The 22,398-nt window shown below is 36.5% G+C and overlaps 2 protein-coding genes across 2 annotated transcripts in view; both read left to right on the top strand.

Moving 5' to 3' along the window:
* The window catches only part of LOC131673252 (uncharacterized), a 1,160,519-nt gene that overhangs the window by 307,051 nt on the left and 831,070 nt on the right, over positions 1 to 22,398 (top strand). The gene's annotated exons all lie outside the window — the stretch shown is intronic.
* On the top strand, positions 17,154 to 18,074 carry LOC131673345 (uncharacterized). Its single transcript, XM_058951270.1, has one exon. The coding sequence runs from the start codon at positions 17,154 to 17,156 to the stop codon at positions 18,072 to 18,074; it is 921 nt and encodes a 306-aa protein (XP_058807253.1).

Below are 22,398 nucleotides of genomic sequence, written 5' to 3'. Positions count from 1 at the left end.
GACGACCCTCAACACCTTCCAACGAGCCGTGTATGCGGAGTACGACACGTACACGGCTGCGGGACACCGCCCCAGTGATATGGATTACTGGAGTAAGGTGGTGTCCCGCCGGCGCCAGTTCGCACAGGCGCTAAAGGAGGTGCAGCGCCGTCACCACCAGGCCCTCTAGGGCCCGGCCGGTGACGCACCTATTGGCCTCTCCCAGCCTCCAACCGTCGGAGCCAGACCAGCGGCTCTGGAGACCAGGTCGGAAGCCACGACACACCGGGGCCCGCGGACGTGCGGGATAAACCTGGTGGTCAATGTGGACGGCAGCAATGGGGGTCAAGCAACGGAACTCATCCACATAAATCTTGTGATAGGGTCCACGGGTGAGGACCCAACGGTCGAAAGGCCGTTGTGGTCCGCCCCGAACCGGCGGGACGGATTGCCACTGACCCCCAGAGAGCGAGGCCTCCTGCGTGGCACCCTCTCGCGGGCCCAGTGGGAAGGGAGCAACGTATGCCACTACCCCGGGGTGACCCGCACAGACCGGTGTCCCCGCGTCAGGCAGCACATCGACCTGGTCCAGGAGAGGTTGGGATGGGAGGCACGCGGGCGCCCCCCGCTGGACGCAGAAGGACGGGAAATGACCAGCGACCAGCCCGATTGAAGATCCCTGCCCCTGTGGGCAGGGCTACACCCACACTGGTACGCAATAAAGTTACTCAGGAGTTTGACAACCCTTTTTCAACCTCGACTTGGCCTTGAGGCAACTTGAAGAAGAGACAATCGACTGCAAATCGTGCATCCAGAATATTGTGTGAGAGGGCGTGTTGAGTTGAGTGAGTGTAAGGGCGTCACCAGGTTCGCTACGTTCGAGAGCCAGGTGGGGTTCATCCGAGGCTCCGTCATTCTTTGTAAGTACCTTCTCGTACCTACTGTCTCTCTCTCTCGCTAGCTTGTTACTCTCTCTCTCTCTCTTTATCGTTACGCTGAACTACTTGTAAACTCCTGCGTTATATAAACACCATTTTATCATATATGTGTCTTCCTCGTATTTACATCTGACTCTGCTGCTTCTCACGTTCCCCCATCGATATATTAATACGAAGATTAACTACTTGACCCACGACTCTCCAGCGGACCTTAAGGCATAACTGGACATCCGGGCATAGCCTCGTGCGGCTACTGCACGCCCGCAACGAGTTGCATATTATATCCTTCGTTCTCTCGCGAAATAGCGCGGGCAAGTAACAACCCCTTTATAAGTTTGTAAAAAAATCAAAAAAAAATTTTTTTTTCCAAACTTAATTTTTTTATTAAATACTTGTTCTCGATGTAAAAGTAAAAGTGTTTGATCTTTAGAGTTTATTTCTACAACGCATATTTTTGAAGATAATCAGAGATGAAAAAAAGTAATTTTTTTAACAAAAGTGAACTTTTTATTGGCTCGATAACTATGGATCCTGTTCCGCTCATTTTCAAAAGAAAATAAACGGAGATCTATTCCACATAATTGAAAAAAAATTGAGTTATTCTGATACATGAAACTGTCCTCACATATGATCGGACGTATGGTGACTGCTTTGGTAATATGAACACTGTTATTTATTATAAATTATTATAACAGATTAATCTGACAATACGTCAGATCTTATGTGAGGACAGTTTTTTACATCAAATCTTTCATGAGAATAGAATACGAATCATTTTTATATATTTCTTATGTTGGATCTTGCATGAGAATAGGTTCAAGCATAAAAAATAGGAGGCCACAACATCCTATGCGATCTAGCGATGTTTCTTACATTAAAACTAATGTAAGAGTTTTTAGTATAATGATATCAATCTTTTGTCTCTATTACTCTCGTTGACTAAATATGTGTGTTATCAAAAGAAAAATATACGAAGGGTTCTTTTTTAAATCGTGTGGAATAGTTCACTATTTTTCTGTAGAAGTATTTTTATATTCTCGTATACTTTTCTTCAAGTTTCTTTTACTTTGGATAATCTAGATAGCTGAACATTTATTACAATCAAATCTGTATACTATATTAGTAACTGATAAGTTATCTAAAGTATTTGTATCTAATTTACACTCTCCCAGCTCCTTTATATATATTTATTTATAGTAAGTAGACAATGTAGTTATTAGCAATTTTCTATCTCTATTTTAAATACTTGTCCTCGTAGATATACGAGGGTCGTTTGAAAAGTCCGTGTAAAAATAAAAACTACTTGATTTTTTTTAATAAATCTTTTTTATTTTTCAACATAGTCTCCTTTTAGGTTTATACACTTCATCCAACGCTGCTCTAGTTTGTTAATCCCTTCCAAATAATAGGATTTGTCCAAGTCGGTAAAATAGACATTCGTTTCTGCAATCACCTCCTCGTTTGAATAAAATCTTTTCCCCGCCAGTCATTTTTTTATATTAGGGAACAAACAGTAGTCCGACGGAGCCAAGTCTGGAAAATAGGGGGATGTGAAACGAGTTGGAACCCTATCTCCATCAGTTTTGCGGTCACAACTGCTGAGGCGTGAGCTGGCGCATTGTTGTGGTGGAAGAGGACTTTTTTGTGGGACAATCGTGGACCTTTCTCTAGCAATTCGGTTTTCAAACGATCCAATAATGATGAATAATATTCGCCTGTTATGGTTTTACCCTTTTCCAGATAGTCGATGAAGATTATTCCTTGGGGATCCCAAAAGACAGTCGCCATAACCATCCCGGCTGAAGGAATTGTCTTCGCCTTTTTCGGAGCAGATTTCCCCTTGGTAACCCATTGTTTAGACTGTTCTTTGGTCTCAGGAGTATAGTGATGTATCCATATTTCATCTACAGTGATGAAACGACGCTTAAAGTCTTTGCGGATTTTGCTGGAACAGCTGCAAACCATTCTTGAATCTCTTCACACGATCTCGTTTTTGGTCAATCGTGAGCAATCGCGGCACCCATCTAGCGGATAGCTTTTTCATGTCCAAATGTTGGTGCAAAATATTATGTACCCATTCGCTCGAGATGCCTACAGTACTAGCAATCTCACGCACCTTCACTCTTCTGTCAGCCATCACCATATCATGGATTTTATCAATGATTTCTGAAGTGGTAACCTCAACAGGGCGTCCAGAACGTTTAGCGTCTTTTGTGCTCATATGGCCACTCCGAAAATTTTGAAACCACTTATAAACCATTCTAATCGAAGGTGCATAATCACCATAATGTTTATCAAGCTTCTGTTTAGTCTCCTGAGGCGTTTTGCCTTTGAACAAGTAATGTTTAATCAATACACGAAATTCTTTTTCGTCCATTTTTTTACAACCGTCCGATTTGTTTAATTGAAACGAATGTAAAACGCAAAGTAATTGGCCGATCTGGCTGAAACTTGGTGTGTGCTCTTCCAAGATATGCCACTAGCTAAAAATAACCTTGATACGCACTAGTAGCGCCATCTCTCTGACTTTGCACGGACTTCTCAAACGACCCTCGTATTCTAAAAATGCGATAGCTAGGCTAGAAATGAGAAAGTTGGAATTTAGTATATATTCTATTTAGTTAGATGTTTCTGCAATCGCCTTCCCACTTTTCAGTATAAGCTACTCCTTTCATACGTTACGGCACTACGTATACTATTTCTGTGTCGCTACAATCGCTTCCCCACTTTTTCAGTAGAAGCTATCCCTTACATAGCTCACAGCGCCGACGCCGCTGCGAACAGCGCCACCGCCTGCCTTCAAAAGTTAGTCCACCGAAAGAAAGAGCACAGTCTGTTAAGACCGTCTGTAACCATAGTTAGTAGTTAACAGTAGTCTATAGAGACTATACTAGTTAGAAAAGGTAGCTTAGAAACCCTGTATAATTCCTAAAGTCTTTAAAAGACAACTATTAATTTAAAAAGTAATTTACTGAGTATCTAAAAAAATGTTTTCAATTTCATACTTTGAACAAACTGTAAAAGATCTGTGGTCGGCTTATAGTAAATCTCTTGACAAAGAAGTCGACGTAGATGATTTTATTACATAGAATAATTTAGCGAATTCTGCTTTCATTGCTATTAATTGATATTTGAAGCGAAGTAATTTATCTTAAGCAGTACTACAAAGAGGTCAAACTTATGCTACACACTTAATTGCCCTAGAAAAGCAAAGTAATAATTTTATAAAAGTCGGTGGAACTATTTAGACGTCACAGTTTAATATAGATAAAATTCAAGAAGATGGTGTTGTTTGGAGACCTATTCATTCTGCTTCTGAAAATCGTGTTAGTACTATAGTTATAGTAAATCAGCATTATCAAAATGAAGCAAACAATCTTTTACAAAAGTAAATACCGAAATCACTAGCTATCCATAATGCATTGAAGATAAATATGGAATTTTCAACTCCGTTTATTATTAAAAAGAATAATGATGAGGATATTAAAATTAAATACTTTAACACTAAAAATTAATGCATCTGTAAAAGTAATGATCTAATTGAATGGTTTGAAAAAAATTTTGAAGACATTTTACTTAAGAATATAGAAGAACTTCAAGATACTTTGGTTGGTCATTAAAGACTACTGTTAAGCTTAATAAAAATAAACACAATCCACTCAAACCTTGATTGTTAAAAACCACAGTTATAGAACCAATAATTATGCACGTTTTGCAAAAGAATTGAAATTTGATGATATAACATTTTCTGTAGAAATAAAAAGTATTCCAAAATTTGAAAAGTTTAATGACATATCCATAAAGTATACATTCTTAAAAAACATAGAAAAAATTAAAATAAAAAGTGTAGCCACCATGTCACGTAACTACTTCAAAAAAAATCCGAACTAATCTTCTTTTAATACGAAAAGAGTATACGATGCATATGATGATGAAAGCCAAAATATTCAGAATGATGAACCAATTTCCAATGAGTTTCATTATGTTTAGATTAAGAATTTGTCCGTTCTTGTTAGAAGTTAAATAATTTCACATACTAAAAAAATCTATCTTTGTGAACGCTGCCTCCACTATTTTACTACTAGGAATCAATTGATAGCTCACGATATTGATTGTTCAGAAATTAATAAATTTAGAATAAATCTGCCTCACGATACAATTCTAAAATTCAAAGATTCGAAACTTAAAGAAATAGTTCCATATATGATGTGTCATAATATGTCATATATGATGCGCTTAGAATGTTTGTTAAAACCAGTTGACAATAGTTGTGCTTTTCAAGAACACGAATCTTTTACCGTTGGAGTATATATAAAATGTAGATATGATGATAGTAAGTCAGAGTATAAGTCTTATAGAAAACAAACATTTGAAGAATGGACGCCTGCTGAATGGTTTATAAAATAATTTAAAATATTATTAGCTTAGTTGGAAGAAGTATATCAAAATGCTTTAGCAGTAAATCTTTCCATTAGATAAGTATACATTTTAATGGGCTACGAAGTATCACCTTTGCAATAAAACTTTTAAGGAAGAAGAAAGTAAAGTTAGAGATCACCATCATTTAACCGGTAGAATTAGAGGAGCTGCTCACAATCATTGTAATTTGAATTACAAACAGGTCAATTTCATTCCAGTAGTATTGCACAATTTTACAGGCCATGACTCTAATTTTATCGTAATAGAAATTGCTACTAATCCAGATTTCGAGGGACAAATTTTTATTCTAGCAGAGAACAAAGAGCGTTATATACACTGTCGTCTATATTTCTTAGCCCACCCAGAGAAAAAATTACATAAAATTGAAAGCTTCGTTACTAAGAAAGTGTTCATCCTATAGAAGCCTCCGGCTTCGGAAGCGAGTGTATGAGCAAAACACGAATAAAAGAGTTGTATAAATGGTTCAAGGATGATCGCACTTCTGTCGATAGTGATTCTCGTTCCGACCGACCTTCAATGACAAAAACCGCAGATAATATTGAGCGGGTGCGACTTGCAATCGAACAAGATCGTTGTATTACTCTGCGAGAACTAGAAGAAGACCTTGGAATGTATTCCTAAAAAAACTAAGAAAAACTATCATTTTAGATATTTTAACCGAAAATTTAGGAATGAAACGCGTGTGTGCGAAATTCATCCCAAAATTGCTCACAGCAGAGCAGAAGAGCATTCGCTTAGAAATCGCTCTGGACAATCTGGAAATGGTCAATAATGATGATAATGTGCTTAGAAAAGTTATTACAGGTGATGAATCATGGGTTTATTCTGAATCGCCAAGACCAAAAAAAGCACCTCAAAGTCAGAGCAACGTTAAGTCAATGTTGATTGTTTTTTTTTTGATTGTGAAGGTGTTGTACATCACGAATATGTACCAACAGGTCAGACAATCAATAAAGAATACTACGTTCAAATTTTGAAACGTTTGCTTGATGCAGTAAGAAGAAAACGGCCGCACTTTTGGGAAAGTGGTGACTGGCTTCTCCATCACGATAATGCGCAAGTGCATTCATCCAATCTTGTGCAGCAGTTTTTGAGCAAACACAATATCTCATTGCTTCGACAACCTCCATACAGTCCCGACATAGCCCCTTGTGACGTTTGGCTGTTTCCAAAACTAAAAAAACCACTCAAAGGCCACCGATTCGATGACAAAACAACGGTTGAAAACAATACGACGAGTGTACTTAAGGCTATCCCTAAAAGTGAGTTCCAGGATTATTTTGAAAAGTGGAAACATCGATGGAACCGTGTATTCAATCAAGTGGGGATTACTTTGAAGGATGCCACCCACCAGATGATAAAGAATAACGCTAGCACGAAAATATAAAGATAGGTCCGATACTTTCTGAACAGACCTCGTAGATAAAATTATTAAATTTATCTAGAAAAATAATTGTTAATATTACTAATGTTAATATTACTTCTGACTGGAGGTTCGGTCTGTGTTTGTCCTTTCGTATCGTTCCTCCGTATCTCGTTATGTTACGTAACTCCATCTGCTCAGTCATCTGTTAAACAATCGACCGCGTTCTTACGTCTCAGAATAGTTTCCATATAGGTAGCGACTAAGCGTCATCATTCCAGTTCATGCAGCATCATCTCCACAATGTTCTGGAGGGTGATGCTGCCGACCGTTGTCTCTAGTTCTCTTCTGAGTCTTGTCCAGCAGTCACACGCGAAAAACGTCCACAGTACTTACAGTCGGGTGTTCGTATTCTATTGATATTGTGAAGGTACCGTCAGAAGTATCTGTGATCCGTCAAGAGCTGGGTATCGTAAAAATTTACATCACCAAATTTCCTTTCAATCCACAGCCTCAAGTCCCGTATCAGTCGTCTCGTCCAGTTACAACCTCGTTCTTCTAGCCATCGGCCTTGCCACATATCAATTGTCCTATCAAGCTCGGCGATTGCGACGTTCTTTCGTCCTATGTTTCCACTGCTCCTGTAGATCCTTTTGCATTCAAAGGCAAGAATATCCACGGGTATTATGCCAGCTATCACCAAAACAGCCTGCACAGAAACTGTTCGGCAGGAGCAAGCGATTTACTTGACTAACGCGAGATAAAATCAAACGTTAAATTTGGCGCCTGAACAGGGACTCTTTTGAAGTTTGTAAATAGTTTTCGAGTGAAAGATTTTTGAATTGTTGCGTGCGTATTCAAAATTTTGTTATGTCGAATAATCGACAGTCAAAACTTGCTAAACGCAAGAATGCTGGGTTGAGAAAGGAAGTACAGGAATTAAGAGCGAAAATTAGTGAGTTAGAATCACGATTCGCGACGGAACGCCACATAACAGCAACAAATATTCTAACCTTACACGAAGATTTGTTGTTTGTACATAATATGTGTACTTTTATGGTAGTAGTAGTATTCTTTGCCCGTTCTAGCAGCATAATTATTTAAAGTTTGCACGAATACTTATAATGATTTTTGCTTCTTACTCTCTTACGTAATTTAGAATACTCATGAAGTCATAAAAAGTAGCGTGATCCTTAATTAGTTTGTTGTTAACAAATTTTTAATAACTATTAAACACTTCCTATACGTGTTAATTTTTTCAATATTTCTCTGATTAAGATAACGGTTTAAGCTTACTCCCAAAAAGTCTGAAAATAAGCGTTATTCAATTTTTAGCACTCAAAAACTAGTAGAACCCAATCATGTTTACGATTGGCAAGTATTAGATTTGAATGATACCTCAACTGTGAATAACGATGATCCCTACAACGTTCAATCCATTTCCTCTTTCTATTCTAAAAACTCTTTAAAATTGTTTTATGTATACTTCTCAAATTCAATGAAAAATTATATCATAGAAGCTACAACTGAAAACAATTTTGTAAAGTATGAATGATCTAGAAAAATTTATTGTTATCATAATGATTACTATTTTCAATTCGAGAAAAAATCTCCGTCACTATTGGTCAACTAAAAAAATCTTACAATGTCCAGTTATTTCTGAACTTATGACAAGAAATAAATTTATTGAAATCAAGAAGAAAATAAGATTTTATAAACTTCAAGATGAAAATAAAAATGATAAAGTTTGGAAAATTAGAAGTTTATATGATTATTTTCGTGAAAATAGTATGTAGTTCGGTTTTTTTTATTACAACTTATCAATAGATGAGATAATGGTAAAATATTTCGGGAAGTTTGGCATAAAACAGTGTATTAGAAATAAGCCAATCAGATTTGGAATAAAATGATGGGCCCTTTGTTCCTCAGATGGATATTTATATGAACTGGATATTTATACAGGTAAAGCAGGACTTGATGAACGGAACCCTCTAGTTGCTGTTTGTTTGGGATCGAAAGTCGTTATCAAGTTGCTATCGTCTTTACTATAAGTAACTAATAAAGAAGATCTTACTAAGTATCATGTGTATTTTGATAATTTTTTCACCAATCCAGATCTTATTATATTTGGAAAAAATTGGATTATCAGCAACTGGAACGGTCAGACAAAACCGCGTCAAAGAAAAAGTTGAAATACCAAAAAAAGCTGAGAGGGGAACAACTGTCGCTCTCCACGATCAAAATTCCAAGCTAAATTATATAACTGTGATGGATTCTAAACCTGTATCAGTGTTATCAACAAAATTTGGGGATGAACCGAAAATTGAAGTGCAGCGATGGCATGAAAAAGCTAAGAGGTCCATTCTTTTCCCTCAAGCGTTTTCTTCCTATAACCAAAACATGGGTGGGGTTGATTTGCATGATCAACATTGCAATGCTTTGATGCCTTTAATTAGGAGTAAAAAATGGACATGGTGTCTTTTCTTACGACTTATTCAGGCTTCATTGACTAATGCTACTGTGATTTATAATAAACTGCACCCAGACTTGTCTAAAGGTTCAAAAGATATTGTGCAAGAAGTTTGTGAATTTTATCTTGAGATATTTGCGAATCAACGTCCCAACAAGCGAAAGAGATCAAGTGACACATCATTGCATAAACACGTAATCAAACAAGGTATGTACAAAACATGTGGGGTATTATCGTGTGAGATGAAAACTGAATTTTATTGCCAAAAATGTGCTATACCCTTGTGCAGAAGACATCGAGAAGATCACGAAAATATAACTGAATAAAAATTCAATCGAATCAGATGATCAATGTTTGATAGCTGTTTTACATAACAAATTGAAGTCCGTCAAAAAAATGTTTCACATATTTTTTTCATGTATTTTTCCGTATAATCGATTTCCGCAATCAGATTCGTAAAACAATAACTTTCTTGGTAATTTGTTTAGATAACTTTTTATAAATAATTGCAAATGGCAAAAGAAAAAACACGGGTATTTTTTTTCAATTTGCCTATGAATTGCATAGTTAGTTTGACGCAATCTCTTCCAGTTTTGGCCTGGGCCTTAATAGGTTAACGTATCCAAATTTTGACGAGAGTTACAAATAATGTCCTATTAAATATTTACATGATTTCAAAAGATATTTAGATGCAAGCAATTGCAATACGGCTCAGTTGCTCTGCCTAATATCCCAGTGAATGGCCGGTGTGAATTCTGCATGGTATGATTTCGTACAACGAGAGATTAACAATTTCAATGATTTTGAGCGTTTGTTCAAAGAGAAATTCTGGAATGCTGAAATCTGCAGAAACATTATGCGTGAAATTGAATTTGGGAAGTATTATCCTAGTGGTAAAGTCACGAGGTACAACTACGCAATCCGCAAAATAAATTTAGCATACGATATTAACGAGAGCTTAGATGAGGAAAAACTCATCGATAAGCTATTTCGATATTTCGATAAAGATGTACGCTTACTAGTGCAAGCTAAAAGTGTGCGCAAAATATCGGAATTCATTAGAGTACTTTCTTCTTTCGATAATGACGATTATATAAGTAATCGAAACGCTTCAAAAGAACATACGAATGAACATCAAGTAAACAGTATTTCTATTACTCCTTCTATTCAAGAACCACAAAATAAACGTCGAGAACACAAGCCAAAAGTTTCCCTCGAGGAAACCATTGACGAAAAAGTGCAACAACTTGAAATCAGTGCGGGAATAAGAGTGAATAAGAGTCCGAATTACTTACTTGATTAACGCGAGAGAGAGTCAAACGTTACAGATAAATAACGGGATTCTATTAGTTTTGGTGGTACGGTTACTGAGAAATGATAGATCAAATTACTTACCTCGATTGGCTATTTTTTTGTATCAGTGATTGACAAATTGATCTGTGACCATACAGACAAAAGTAATGAAATTCCTCCCCGATTTAGTAAAATAATTTCTCTCGCCTGTTAATGGCATTATGTGTTTTCACAAGGAGTATAAAAATCATCTGACCGTATTCTAATGATTGTAGAACGGAAAGATAATTTCATTGTTCAAATTGCATACACAATAAAAGATAGTTTATTAAGACAATTTCTCTGATGTAGTCAGTAAAAGCAAACTATATGTTAATTAGGATGCTTAGTATTTTTTATAGGCATATGAAAGGGTATGTTTCTATAATCGTGAAAAATATTTCTGTAAGATAAATGCAAAATGTAAATCAGTTCACGAGTTTGTTTTGCATAGAAAAATTATCAGTATGAATAAATTTATTCTTAGTAAACTACAAATAAGATAACCATGGCAAATCAAATAAAGTTAGTACTAAATATTTTAGTGCAAGTTCACTGTTATATACTATTTTTTTATAATTCGATACAGTGATAATGATGCTTTTCACAGTTCTACGTATACCAGACATTTATATTTAGCAATAATAAAATATGCATAAGAGTAATAAATTAATATAATATTTAGCACTTTCTTATTATCGTTCCCATTATACAGAAACATTATTAACTTTAATGTTGATGATCGTGAAGTTATGACCTCAAGTGGATACATAAAAAATAAATTAGACAAACCAAATCCATTCAATTTTAGCTAGCATAGCATCTTCACAAATTACTGCAGAGAGTAACAAAGGAGCTCGTAAAAATGTACTCCACAAAATAAGATTACTTAGAACATATACTGCAAGCTACTCTTCAACGCGTTTTTTATGCATGTAATATTTTAGAATAATATATTTACTTTAACGTTTTTCTGTACATCAGTAACATTGATTTGAAGTTTGAAATTCAGTTCATGATCCATCAATTTATTGTAATCAGCTTTCAAAGAGAAACATTTTTTTTCATATTATTTGCTCTTTTCTAACCTTTTCAATAGCTTCCTTACATTTGAGTAAATCCTTAGCAAGTTTTTCAATTTCTTATATTTTTTTAAGCATAGTTTGGGAATTGATAATATTATTTTCATAGTTAATTATAATCATATTAATATTTCATAGTTAATAATATTTTTACATAATGGAAACGATAATAGTAAAATGCAAAGTATTTTACATGTAAATTAGAAAAACTATTTTTCCTTAGTGTCTAGATAAAATTCTTATTAGAAAACAGGAGCGATAATTATATCTCACCTTTAGTAGTAAAATACATATAACAAGTATTTTACCGATTCCAAAAGCTCTGTCTTTTTTAATTCCATTATTTGCCACTATGAATACTACTGATGCTCGCGCTGGAGGCTCTGCTTGAATAGCAAAAGCTGTCAACAGTGCTGAGGCCGCTCAAAATGAATTAAAAGAGGTTCATAGACATACTAAAACTATGAAAGCAATTGCTAGAGGTAAAAGTCTTTACTTAAAGCCTTATGAGAATTATTATGGAGTGCATCTCAAGCCGTATACTAATGGGAGAGGTCTAAAAACAAAAAAGCTTTACCTAATTTTTTTATACATAATCGTGCATTGACAGATCTAGATTAAAAAAATATCCTTAATTAATGAAAATTAATGATTTTCGAGGAGTCTTCATGCGTAATTTGCTAGCTAATAGACCTTACTGTCAAAAGTCGGCTTAGTTACGACGTAGTCGTAAGTCGTATAGTTAAGAATGAAAGTTATTTGTTCGACGACCGTCATGGCAAATACACTTTCCAGGATTTTCCGCCAATTAAACTAATACCAATTAAAAACTGTGTACTTGATCTAGTAGAGTTACTGACATTCAACTCCATACCAAACATTGACGTCGGTAGTAATAAATTTTATATTGAAGGTCATGAAGAAAATACAATTTTGAAGTTATTCACTTAGACATATTACTTACAAGTGTAGTTAATAGGTATAATATTGTGTCCATTCTTTGCATTAATTGGTTCATCATCTGTTCAAGTCTATTGTTGTTTGTGCTTACATTATTGCTATAGGAAGTCTCAGATTGACTGTTTCTACCTTTCGCTGTAGTTTCTGTGTTGTGTTGGTCTTGGTTTGATGCTGCTCAGGCGTACGATACGTTTGGTCTGACTATATTGCTATTTGTATGTAAATTCTTTTATTAGAATTTGATTTTGAATTAAATTTAATATCGTTTCGCATAGTGTGGAAAAAAGCCTCTGTTGCAACTGTTTACGATACGGATAACCTTTGTGATTTACAGTATGATTTCCATGACAGTTTACGCATACTACATCCTTCATTTTTTCTTTGATGGGACATTCTTTGGTTGAGTGATTTTTTGCACATTTAACGCAAACTAAGCTTTTATAACAGTAATTTTATAACAGTGTGCCCAAATTTTTGACAGATTTGGCACTGCGGGATCTTTCTCTCTTCACATTCCGAGGTCCAAATTTTATTACTGTATTCATTAGACAGTTAACTTTGTAAATATCGTGATTATTACTGCTGTGTTCAAGTTCAACGATGAATTGTGGAAGCGGTATTTTTGTAATTCGGTCACAAATATTAGGTATGCTTATTACTTTGTGTCCTATTTCTTCTATAGCTTGTAACGGAGAATATGCGACCGTTCCCGTCTGGGTAGCTTGTGGCCGTCAGCACAAATTATTTATTTAGGGATTCGGGAAGCAAAAGACGTTCCACTAAATAACGCGTCAAGCAAAACCACGTTAAACGCATAGATTCGAAGTCGAGATGAGGAGTGATAAAGCGGCGAATAAACACAACAGCGGATTAACACTAACCCTTTAATCGTCAACAATAGATTACAACACGTCAATCTTATGCCTATACACTACGAGCGGTACAATAACAAAACAGAAGAGGAAAGGCCATCGCAATAAACACTCTAACCTTTTACCAACCAAATATAATTATTATAAAATCGCTACCTTGAGCGATGACGAACAGAACAATCTATGAAACCTTAACTTAATACACAATAACTTCTTACCAACTAAATGAGATGACCGGCACGTGAGCACCTTACCATCTCATCATCGACTCGATACACCATAAAAAAAGGAAATTCAACGACTAGTTTAGTTGTGCCGGCCCGCGAGAGCCTGGCACAGCGCACAAGTCGCAAATAGCTAAAAAGAGTAAAACCGATTAAGGAAGAGAAACGAGAGGAGAGAGTATGACCTGTTTGATTGGCGAAGTTCGCTGGGCTGACGCGTTGATCTTCTTTATGCCGGCTGGTGACTTCCTCAGATATGGTGTGACTGGTGGACAAAGGCCGCTCTCGAGAATGCTGTACTGGTGCGTTAGCTGATATGCTCTCGCTCGCGGGGTCACTTCCTTACTGCTCGCGAGAAACGAAGCAATAGTGCGTGAGAGACTGCTTCTCACACCCTCCCCACCAACTTGCCTAATCGGCGGCACGCGGCACCGCCAAGCGTGGCCAGTGTCGCGCGCCTAGCCGCACTATAGCTGCAGTCTCTCTCTCTCTCTCTCTCTCTCTCTCTTTCACTTTCGGTGACTGACGAGAGCGCATGTTGTTGCACGCTCCTGGCCACTAATACTGCTGCTCTCTCTTTGTTTCTTGATGAAGAGAGAAACCGATGCTGAAATAAAAGACTGGTATCAGGCACGAAACATACGTGCGCCAATTGCCCGCCATGAGCCCTTGCCGATGTCGGAGAGAGAGAAGGGACGCACGGTGCAGGTCATGACCAACCTACACCGTTACAATTTTGAAGAATATAAAATTTGTTGTGTAATATAAAATTTATTTGACCAGTAATCTCACATTCTGACCTGTTTTTTCTTAATAATAGCTTCAGCGCTTGATTTCTGACGTTTGGTGGTAATCATGTTCCACTTGTTTAAGTTTGTGTAGTTTTGTGTTAGATTGGAGGGAATGTGTACCTCCTTGGTGGCCATTTCAGCCGTTTTAGTTGTTAAATTCGAGTCAATTATTGTTGATATCCACTGATTGTTATTATTTTTTAATACCTTATTTATTTGTTTTTACTTATATTCATTTTTAATATATTTTAATTGATGCACTTTGATTTGTAACGTTTAACTAAACGATTAGAACAAAGTGTAAACACGTCCTTACACCTTGAGTTTAACGTCAAGTGACTGAAATAGATAAAGCTAAAAATGTTGGCTTAACTAGTCTTACGCAGAACTGGTTATTACTCAATTCAAGGCAAAGTTTAATTGCCGAAAATACTGGCTGGACTAGCGACAAAGAAATGGTGCTTACAAATGCTTCAGATTACTTTGACATTACTGCCCCTTTCAGTATACTGTTAGGATTTGCTGAAGATTATCGAAAAATCGTAGTAAATCTCAAACATGAGCTTATCATTACAATATCAAGGAATGATTTGAATGCTGTCATAACTGCACCTACCAGTTCGCAAGAAGTGAACACTTATGAAAAAATTATTGTAACGATATCTCACGTTACTAATTTTTTGGCGGGCAAGCGAGGCGCACTCGTTCATAGCAATCGGGGAGGGTAAAAGGAAGGGTCAAGAAATAAACTGCAATCGCGTCTCAGAAAACCATTAAATCGTTCTACCTAATTATTAACACAAATAATACGAAACCTTAGACACTATTGAATACAACTGAATTATTATCGCATGCAATACACAAAGGAACGGAGAGATAAATAAACTGTAACGGTGCCGGTGGATTTGACCTGCACCGTGTGTCACCTATCTCTCCCTACTATCGGCATGGACTCATGGCAGACCTATGGCGCATAGTTTACATGCCTGATGCCAGCCTTTATGTTTTCAGCATCGCTACCGCAACAAGTAAGAAGAGGAGAGACAGAGAGAGGCAGCGGCATTGGTCGACAAGAGCGCGTAGTAACATGCGCTCTTGTAAGAGAGAAAGAGAGAGAGTGAGAGAAAGAGAGAGAAAAGAGAGAAAGAAAAGAACGCGACTAGTGCAGGCAGGCGCGTGACACTGGCCGCGCTTGACGGTGTCGTGTGCCGCCGATTAGGCAAGTGAGTGGGGAGAGCGTGAGAAGCAGTCTCTCACGCACTCGGAAGCATACTCGCGGCGGGCAGTAAAAAGTTGCCCATAGCAGAGAGAGGTGCACGGACCCCCTGCAGTCAGTAAGAAAGGCGAGGAAATCTAGACGGCATTAGTATCGGCTCGGATCCAACCTATCATCTCAGCGAGCCCTCCCAACCACACATTTGCCTGCAGTCAGACACTATCACCATCATCGGCAAGGCGCTCCATCAAAGGACAATCGTCAGGTCAATCTCTAATCTCTTTCTCTTAAATTCTTATCTTACGGCTACTCGCGGCTTGTGCGCTGTGCCAGGCTATCACGGGCCGGCACAGCTAGTTTAGTTATTAAGATAATTTAGATTGTGTCGAATCGGTAGCGAGGTGGCAAGGCGCTAACGTGCCGGCCATCTTCTGATTGTCAATATAGTTAGATAAGGCGCGATAGATTGACCGAACTGTTAACGCTCAAGGTAGCGTATTGTAATAAACAGATTTACCAAGATAAGAGGAATGATCATTGCGTTTACCTTTCTCTTTACCTTGTCAGGAGCAATACACCGCCTCCCTTGCCTTCCCCCTTTATAAATAATTAGTAATAGCAATAGATTTATCGGCGATATAGGCCGACACTATTACAAAACTAAAATTGCCCGCACTTACAAAATTTAAACGATCAACATGACGCGTCGCCCGGCAGGTAACCGCCTTGGCGATAAATCGACTTAGCCTAATTACGTTAAACGAAACCGCCCGACAAAGGATCGCTTTGACGGGTCGCTACTTTACATTACTACGCTGGCCGTGTGTAATTACCAACAGGTAGCCGGCGCGTTAATACCTTGCCACCTTACTCTTGACTCTTATACCATGCACCATACCGGCAAAGAGAGAGAGAGAGAAAGAATAAAAGGAAACGGCCTTGAACTTTACGGTGCGGGAAGTTGGGGAGGCCTGGATGCACCCTGCGGATGGTGTTGCTGGCTGTCGTTGGGTAACTCATGACCGGCTTCTTTCCGAGAGCATATCTCGCATAGTTGTTGGTAAAGGGAACTAGTCCTTTGATTCCGTAGCTTTCGATTCAGCTCCTTGGGGTGGCGTATGTGTACTCGTCTGACTGATTTCTACCTGCCTACTCTGCTAACCAACTTCTACCCGCTACCCTCCGCTCTAACTTATGCCTGTCTCCCACTCGCTTCCGCAATCTACAGCTTCCTACAACTTTTCTTTCGGTTGGTTGGATGACGCGAGAGCGTGCGCACGTGCCTTGAGCGACTCTGAACATCTGTACGAATTTGAGCTAGTAATTCTTTTTGGAAAGTAATTTAATAGTGAGCTAAAGAAGCGTGAAGGAGCGAGGAACGACGTAGTTAATAAAGTTTGGGTGAAAACCTGGGAAAAAGTGCAAAATAAACGATTTTGGTGTGGAGAGATTCTTGGAGGTTAGATTTCCCGTGGATAGGAAAGCTATGGGAGGAAAAGGCGCTTCGAAGACATCGCTAAGCGGAGGCCAACAAACGCTTGACGGCAAATTGAGAAGTACGAAGAAAGTGACGTTCAAAGAACCGGATTTGGATAAATTGTATTATGATTTGGAAGGAGTGAAAGAAGAAAATAGGAAATTAAGGGAAAAATTGAAGGCAGAAAGTAAAAAAACGGAAGAGGAGAAAAGTGAATGGAAAAAGAAATATAAGGAACAAGAAGAGAATATTAAAGAGCTGATTGACAAATCAAAGGAAATGGAAGCGAAAATGGGAAATCTGGAAGAACTTATATTAGAGGTTAAGAATAGATTAGACGCGGCGCTGGCGGTGGAAACAGCAAGGGAGACGGAGATGGAAGAATCGCAGTACGAAGGCGACCCGACTGATGGCAGCACAGACGAGGACAAAGGTTTGACGTGGAGTGTGAAAAGCGGAAGAAGCCACATGAGCAGACGAAGTTTGGCGAGCGGCGTGAGCGCTACCAGTGGGGCGACTAGCTGGGTAAGTAATAACTCGGAACGTTTTACTAATAGGGAAGTGTTGAAAATGAAAAAAATGATGTATGACAAGGATAAATTAGAAAGAGCATGCAATATTGTTATAAAGGGAGCTAATCAACATATAGAAGCGATAGAAAAAAACGAGAACACTGAATCAAAAGGCGACTATAAAGGGTGGGTGGAAAAATTTTTAAGCTTCAAGCTGGGAACCTCAGTGAAAGCTGTCAATGCAAGGGTGAGCGGTGGGAAAGAAAGAGTGATTATAGTTAAATTGGAAAATGAAAATGTAAAAAAAAATATTATGAGGAATAAAAGTAAATTAAAGGGCACCACTATATATATAGAAAACGATCTGACGTATGAGGAAAGGAAGAAGCAAGAAGAAATAAAAAAAATGGGTATATGAAAAAAAAGGTAAGGGTCTCAATGTTAGAATTGGAATAGGTAGAATCAATGTAGAGGGACAATGGATAAAATGGAATGAGAAAGAAAAAATTAGAAAAATAGAATACGAAGAATTAAAAAAAGAGATGAATAGATTAGAAAAAGTTAGGAAAGAAAATGATCAAGAGATAGAAGAGCAAGATAGCTGTGAAAACAGGGAAAATTTCGAACAGCCCGGAAATGGTTCGCAGATAAAATAAGTAGGGATGAGTATATAGTAAAAAGCAAATCATATTTTGCAGAGAAGAAAAACAAAACAAACGACAAACCAAATAGCACGATGAAAAAGCTAGAGAAACTTAGGACAAAAGAGACTATAAATAGAGGAAAAATGACAGTACGCCAAAATGAAAAACAAGAAATACAGAAAAATAGGAAAAAGTTAATGTTTTGGAACGTGGCAGGGATATTTAGTAAAGACATGGATTTCTGGAGGTACATAGATGAAAATGATTTTGTGAGCCTGACGGAAACCTGGATTGAAAATAAAAATGCAGAAAAGGTAAAATCGATACTCCCGGAAAACTTTGAATGGGAAATAATAGATGCGAGAAAAAAACATAAAAAAGGAAGGGCCGCTGGAGGTTTCATTATAGGAATAAAGAAAAACTGGGCAAAAAAAGAATGCATAAAAATTGAAGAAGTAGAAGAAGGGCTAGTAAAAACAGAGATTATAGGTAAAAAAGACAAATACGTAATATGGTCAGTTTATAACTCGCAAAACACTGAAAAAATTCTAGGTAAACTTGACGAATACGAACACAAAGAAAGAGAAAAAGTAGTTATAGGAGGAGATTTTAATATAAGGATAGGTGAAGAGGGAAAATACTTAGACTTTGATAGAGGGGGGGAATACGTACACCGAAAAAGCAAGGATAAAAAGTGTAGTAATAACTGGGAAAAATTGATTGACCTTAGTGAAAACAAGGGATGGAAAATTTTAAATGGAAATACAGAAGGCGACAGAGAAGGAGAATTCACATTTATAGGCACAAGGGGATGCACTGTAATTGATTATATATTAGTCAATGATGAAATATGGGAAAAGGATATAAATTTTGAAATCCAAGAACGTGTAGAATCAGATCACTTACCACTAATTTTAGAAATAAAAGGAGAAAATATATTAGAAAAAAGCCAAAAAACAGAAAGAGAACCTGAAGCAACAAAAAAAGTTATTATTTGGAACGACGAGACAATTGCATATTTTAAAACTAAATCAAGGGAGCTGTGCAATCAAATAGAAGAAAAAAAGGAGGATAGTGTTGAAACTAGATGGAAAGATACTAAAGAAATTATTGAAAAATCATGGACAAAGGTAGAAAAAAAGATTATAAAAAAAAGAAAACTAGGTTATAAAACGTGGTGGAATAAAGACTGTTCAAAACTAAAAAACAAAGCAAAAAGAGAATATGGAAAATGGAAATTAGGTAAAGTAGAAAAAGAAAATTATCTAGAGGCAAGGAAACTCTGGAAATTAAAATGCAAGGAAAGAGAACTTGAATGGAAGGATGAGCAATTAAACGAACTGAAAAACTTGAAAAGAGAAGGTCAAGTATGGGAATACATAGGTAAATTTAGGAAGAAGAATAGAAAGGGTATGGGTAAAAACGAAATTACATTAGAACAATGGAAACATCATTTTGAAAAGCTTTTAAAAGGGTCTAACAACAGAATTTTAGGTGAAAAGCGAATTTTAGAATCTGAAATTACTGAAAGGGAAAGAATCACGGCTACAGAAATAAAACTGGCATGGAAAAACTTAAAGAAAAAAAAGGCACCGGGATGGGACGATATACCACAAGAGGTATGGATACACGGGAGTGATGAAATAATAAACAAATTAGTAGCGATAATCGGAAAGATCTGGGACGGGGAAGAGATACCGGAAGATTGGAAAACGGGAGTTATAGTTACCATATATAAGAACGGTGATGCCAATGATACCAATAACTACAGAGGATTAACCTTGTTACCGACAGCGTATAAATTATACGCAGAAGTAATTAGGAAAAGACTTGTTGAGGAAGTAGAAGGAAAAAAATTATTACCAGAATGTCAAGCCGGATTCAGGAAAGCAAGATCGACCTTAGACAACATATTTGTATTAGACCATCTAATTAGGAGATCGAAAAAGAAAAAACAAAAGTTATACGCCTTATTCATAGATCTAAAGAAGGCTTTCGATACGATTAATAGGAAAAAGCTATGGGAAATTTTAGAAAAAATAGGAATTAGTCAATATCTGATCGAAAGGCTGAAGGGAATGTACGAAGAAACCAAAGCTAGAATTAGAACTGATAAAGGCTTTACCGAAGACCTTTGGATAGGTCTTGGGCTGAGACAAGGTTGTGTGTTGAGCCCAATATTATTTTGTCTATACATAAGTGAACTTGAAAATGAATTTAGAAAAAGAAACATAGGGGGAATAAAAATAGGTAATATTAGGATCTGGAGTCTAGATTATGCTGATGATTTAGTATTATTAGCCTTGAATAGGGAAGCACTTTTGGATATGATAGACACGCTTAAAAGGGTTTTGAAAATAAGAGACTTGATATTAAGTACAGAGAAAAGCAAAATTTTAGTCTTTAACAAAAAGACAAATGAAAAAAAAGAAAGCTGGAAATATGAAGGAAGTGACATGGAAGAGGTTAAGAAATTCAAGTACCTAGGTTTTATATTCAACTCAGAAGGAAACTACAGAGATCACATAAAAGAACTAAAAAAGAAGGGTATGGCAGCAGTTAAAGAAGTATGGGGATTAGGAGAAAGAGCATTCAAAAACGACATTAATAGGAGAACGCTGTTATTTAATTATTTAGTAAGAAGCGTAATGGAATATGGGGTGGAAATTTGGGGATGGCAAGAGAGAAAAGAATTAGAAGAAATACTGTTGAAATATTGAAGATGGACATTAGGCTTAGATTTTTGCACGGCGAGATACTTGATCTACAGAGAAAGCAATAGTGAAAAAATGAAGGGAAGGTTTGCCATTAGGGCACTGAAATTTGAAACAAGAATAAGAAAAAAAGAGGAAAACAGACTAATAAAAATGTGCTGGAACGAAAAAAGAGAAAGCGGACTAGAAGACGAATATATGAAAGAAAAAGAAAATTATTTAAATAGCATAGGATTAAGTACAATAGCAATAGAAAGCATGACAAGTCAAGAAGAAGTACACGAAGAGATTCTAAAGAGAGAGATAAATATACAAGGGCAATCCATAACTAATAAAATATATAGGTCGAGATACAATGAAAGGTATAAAGAGATAATGATTAGTGGCAAACCAGAATACTTGACTAAAGGATACAGAAACTACAAAGACATTGCAAGACTAAGATGTGGAAATTTAGAAAATGCTAATAAGTACTGGGAGACCGAAGAGAAAAAAATATGTGACCTGTGTGGAAAAGAAAAAAGCACACTAAAACACCTAGTCGAAAATTGCGAGGTAACAAAAAATTGGGAAATAGATACACGAAAAATTGAATTTAAAGATATGGAAAAAATCTGGGAAGGAAAAAATAGCGATGTGGTAGTAAAATGGATTAGAAAGTTGGAAAAAGAATGCAGGTATAAACGAGGTATAAATTTAGAAAACAAATAAAAAATCGCACAAATGTTAGGATAATGTAATGCCTGTTTGCAACAAAAGCAAAATATGTAGAAATGACATGTAAAATATTTAAAAATGTATAAATATCTATGTAATATACGGGAAATATATGTGAAGTATGAAGAAATATGTAGAAATATGTAGGAACGTGTACAAATATGTAAAAATATGTAAATATATGTTAAAATGTAAGAATATGTAAGAATATGTAAAAATATGCAAAAATATGCAAAAATATGTAAAACAGAAAAAAAAAATATTAAAATAGATAAATATATGTAAAAATATGTAAAAATAGGTAAAAATATGTATCATAAAAGATAAAACATAAGAGATGATTTAAAATATCCAATAGACAGATTACAATAACTAATAAAATTTTGTTGTACTAGTATTAAGCAAAAATTATCGAAAAATGTAATAAAATAAATTTATAAATGTGAAAATGTAGCGATAAAATATCTATTTATTTATATAAATATTTATAGGAATAAGAAAAATGTATAACTCAACCAAGTCTATTTCTGGGCTATGTAAGCTGAAATTAATAAATACATACAACTTTTCTTTCTTTCTTCCCAATCAAACTACTTATTAAGCGGCGTGCGACTAAGGCGCTAATTGGTTACCCGTCATGAGCCTGCCTAAACCTGCGTGGGGTACG

This window comes from Phymastichus coffea, unplaced genomic scaffold (genome assembly GCF_024137745.1).
Source record: "Phymastichus coffea isolate CEN01 unplaced genomic scaffold, Cenicafe_Pcof_1.1 PCOF00013, whole genome shotgun sequence".
Lineage (NCBI taxonomy): Eukaryota > Metazoa > Arthropoda > Insecta > Hymenoptera > Eulophidae > Phymastichus > Phymastichus coffea.
The sequence above is the reverse complement of the archived record's forward strand: the minus strand, read 5'-3'. Positions and strand labels throughout refer to the sequence as shown.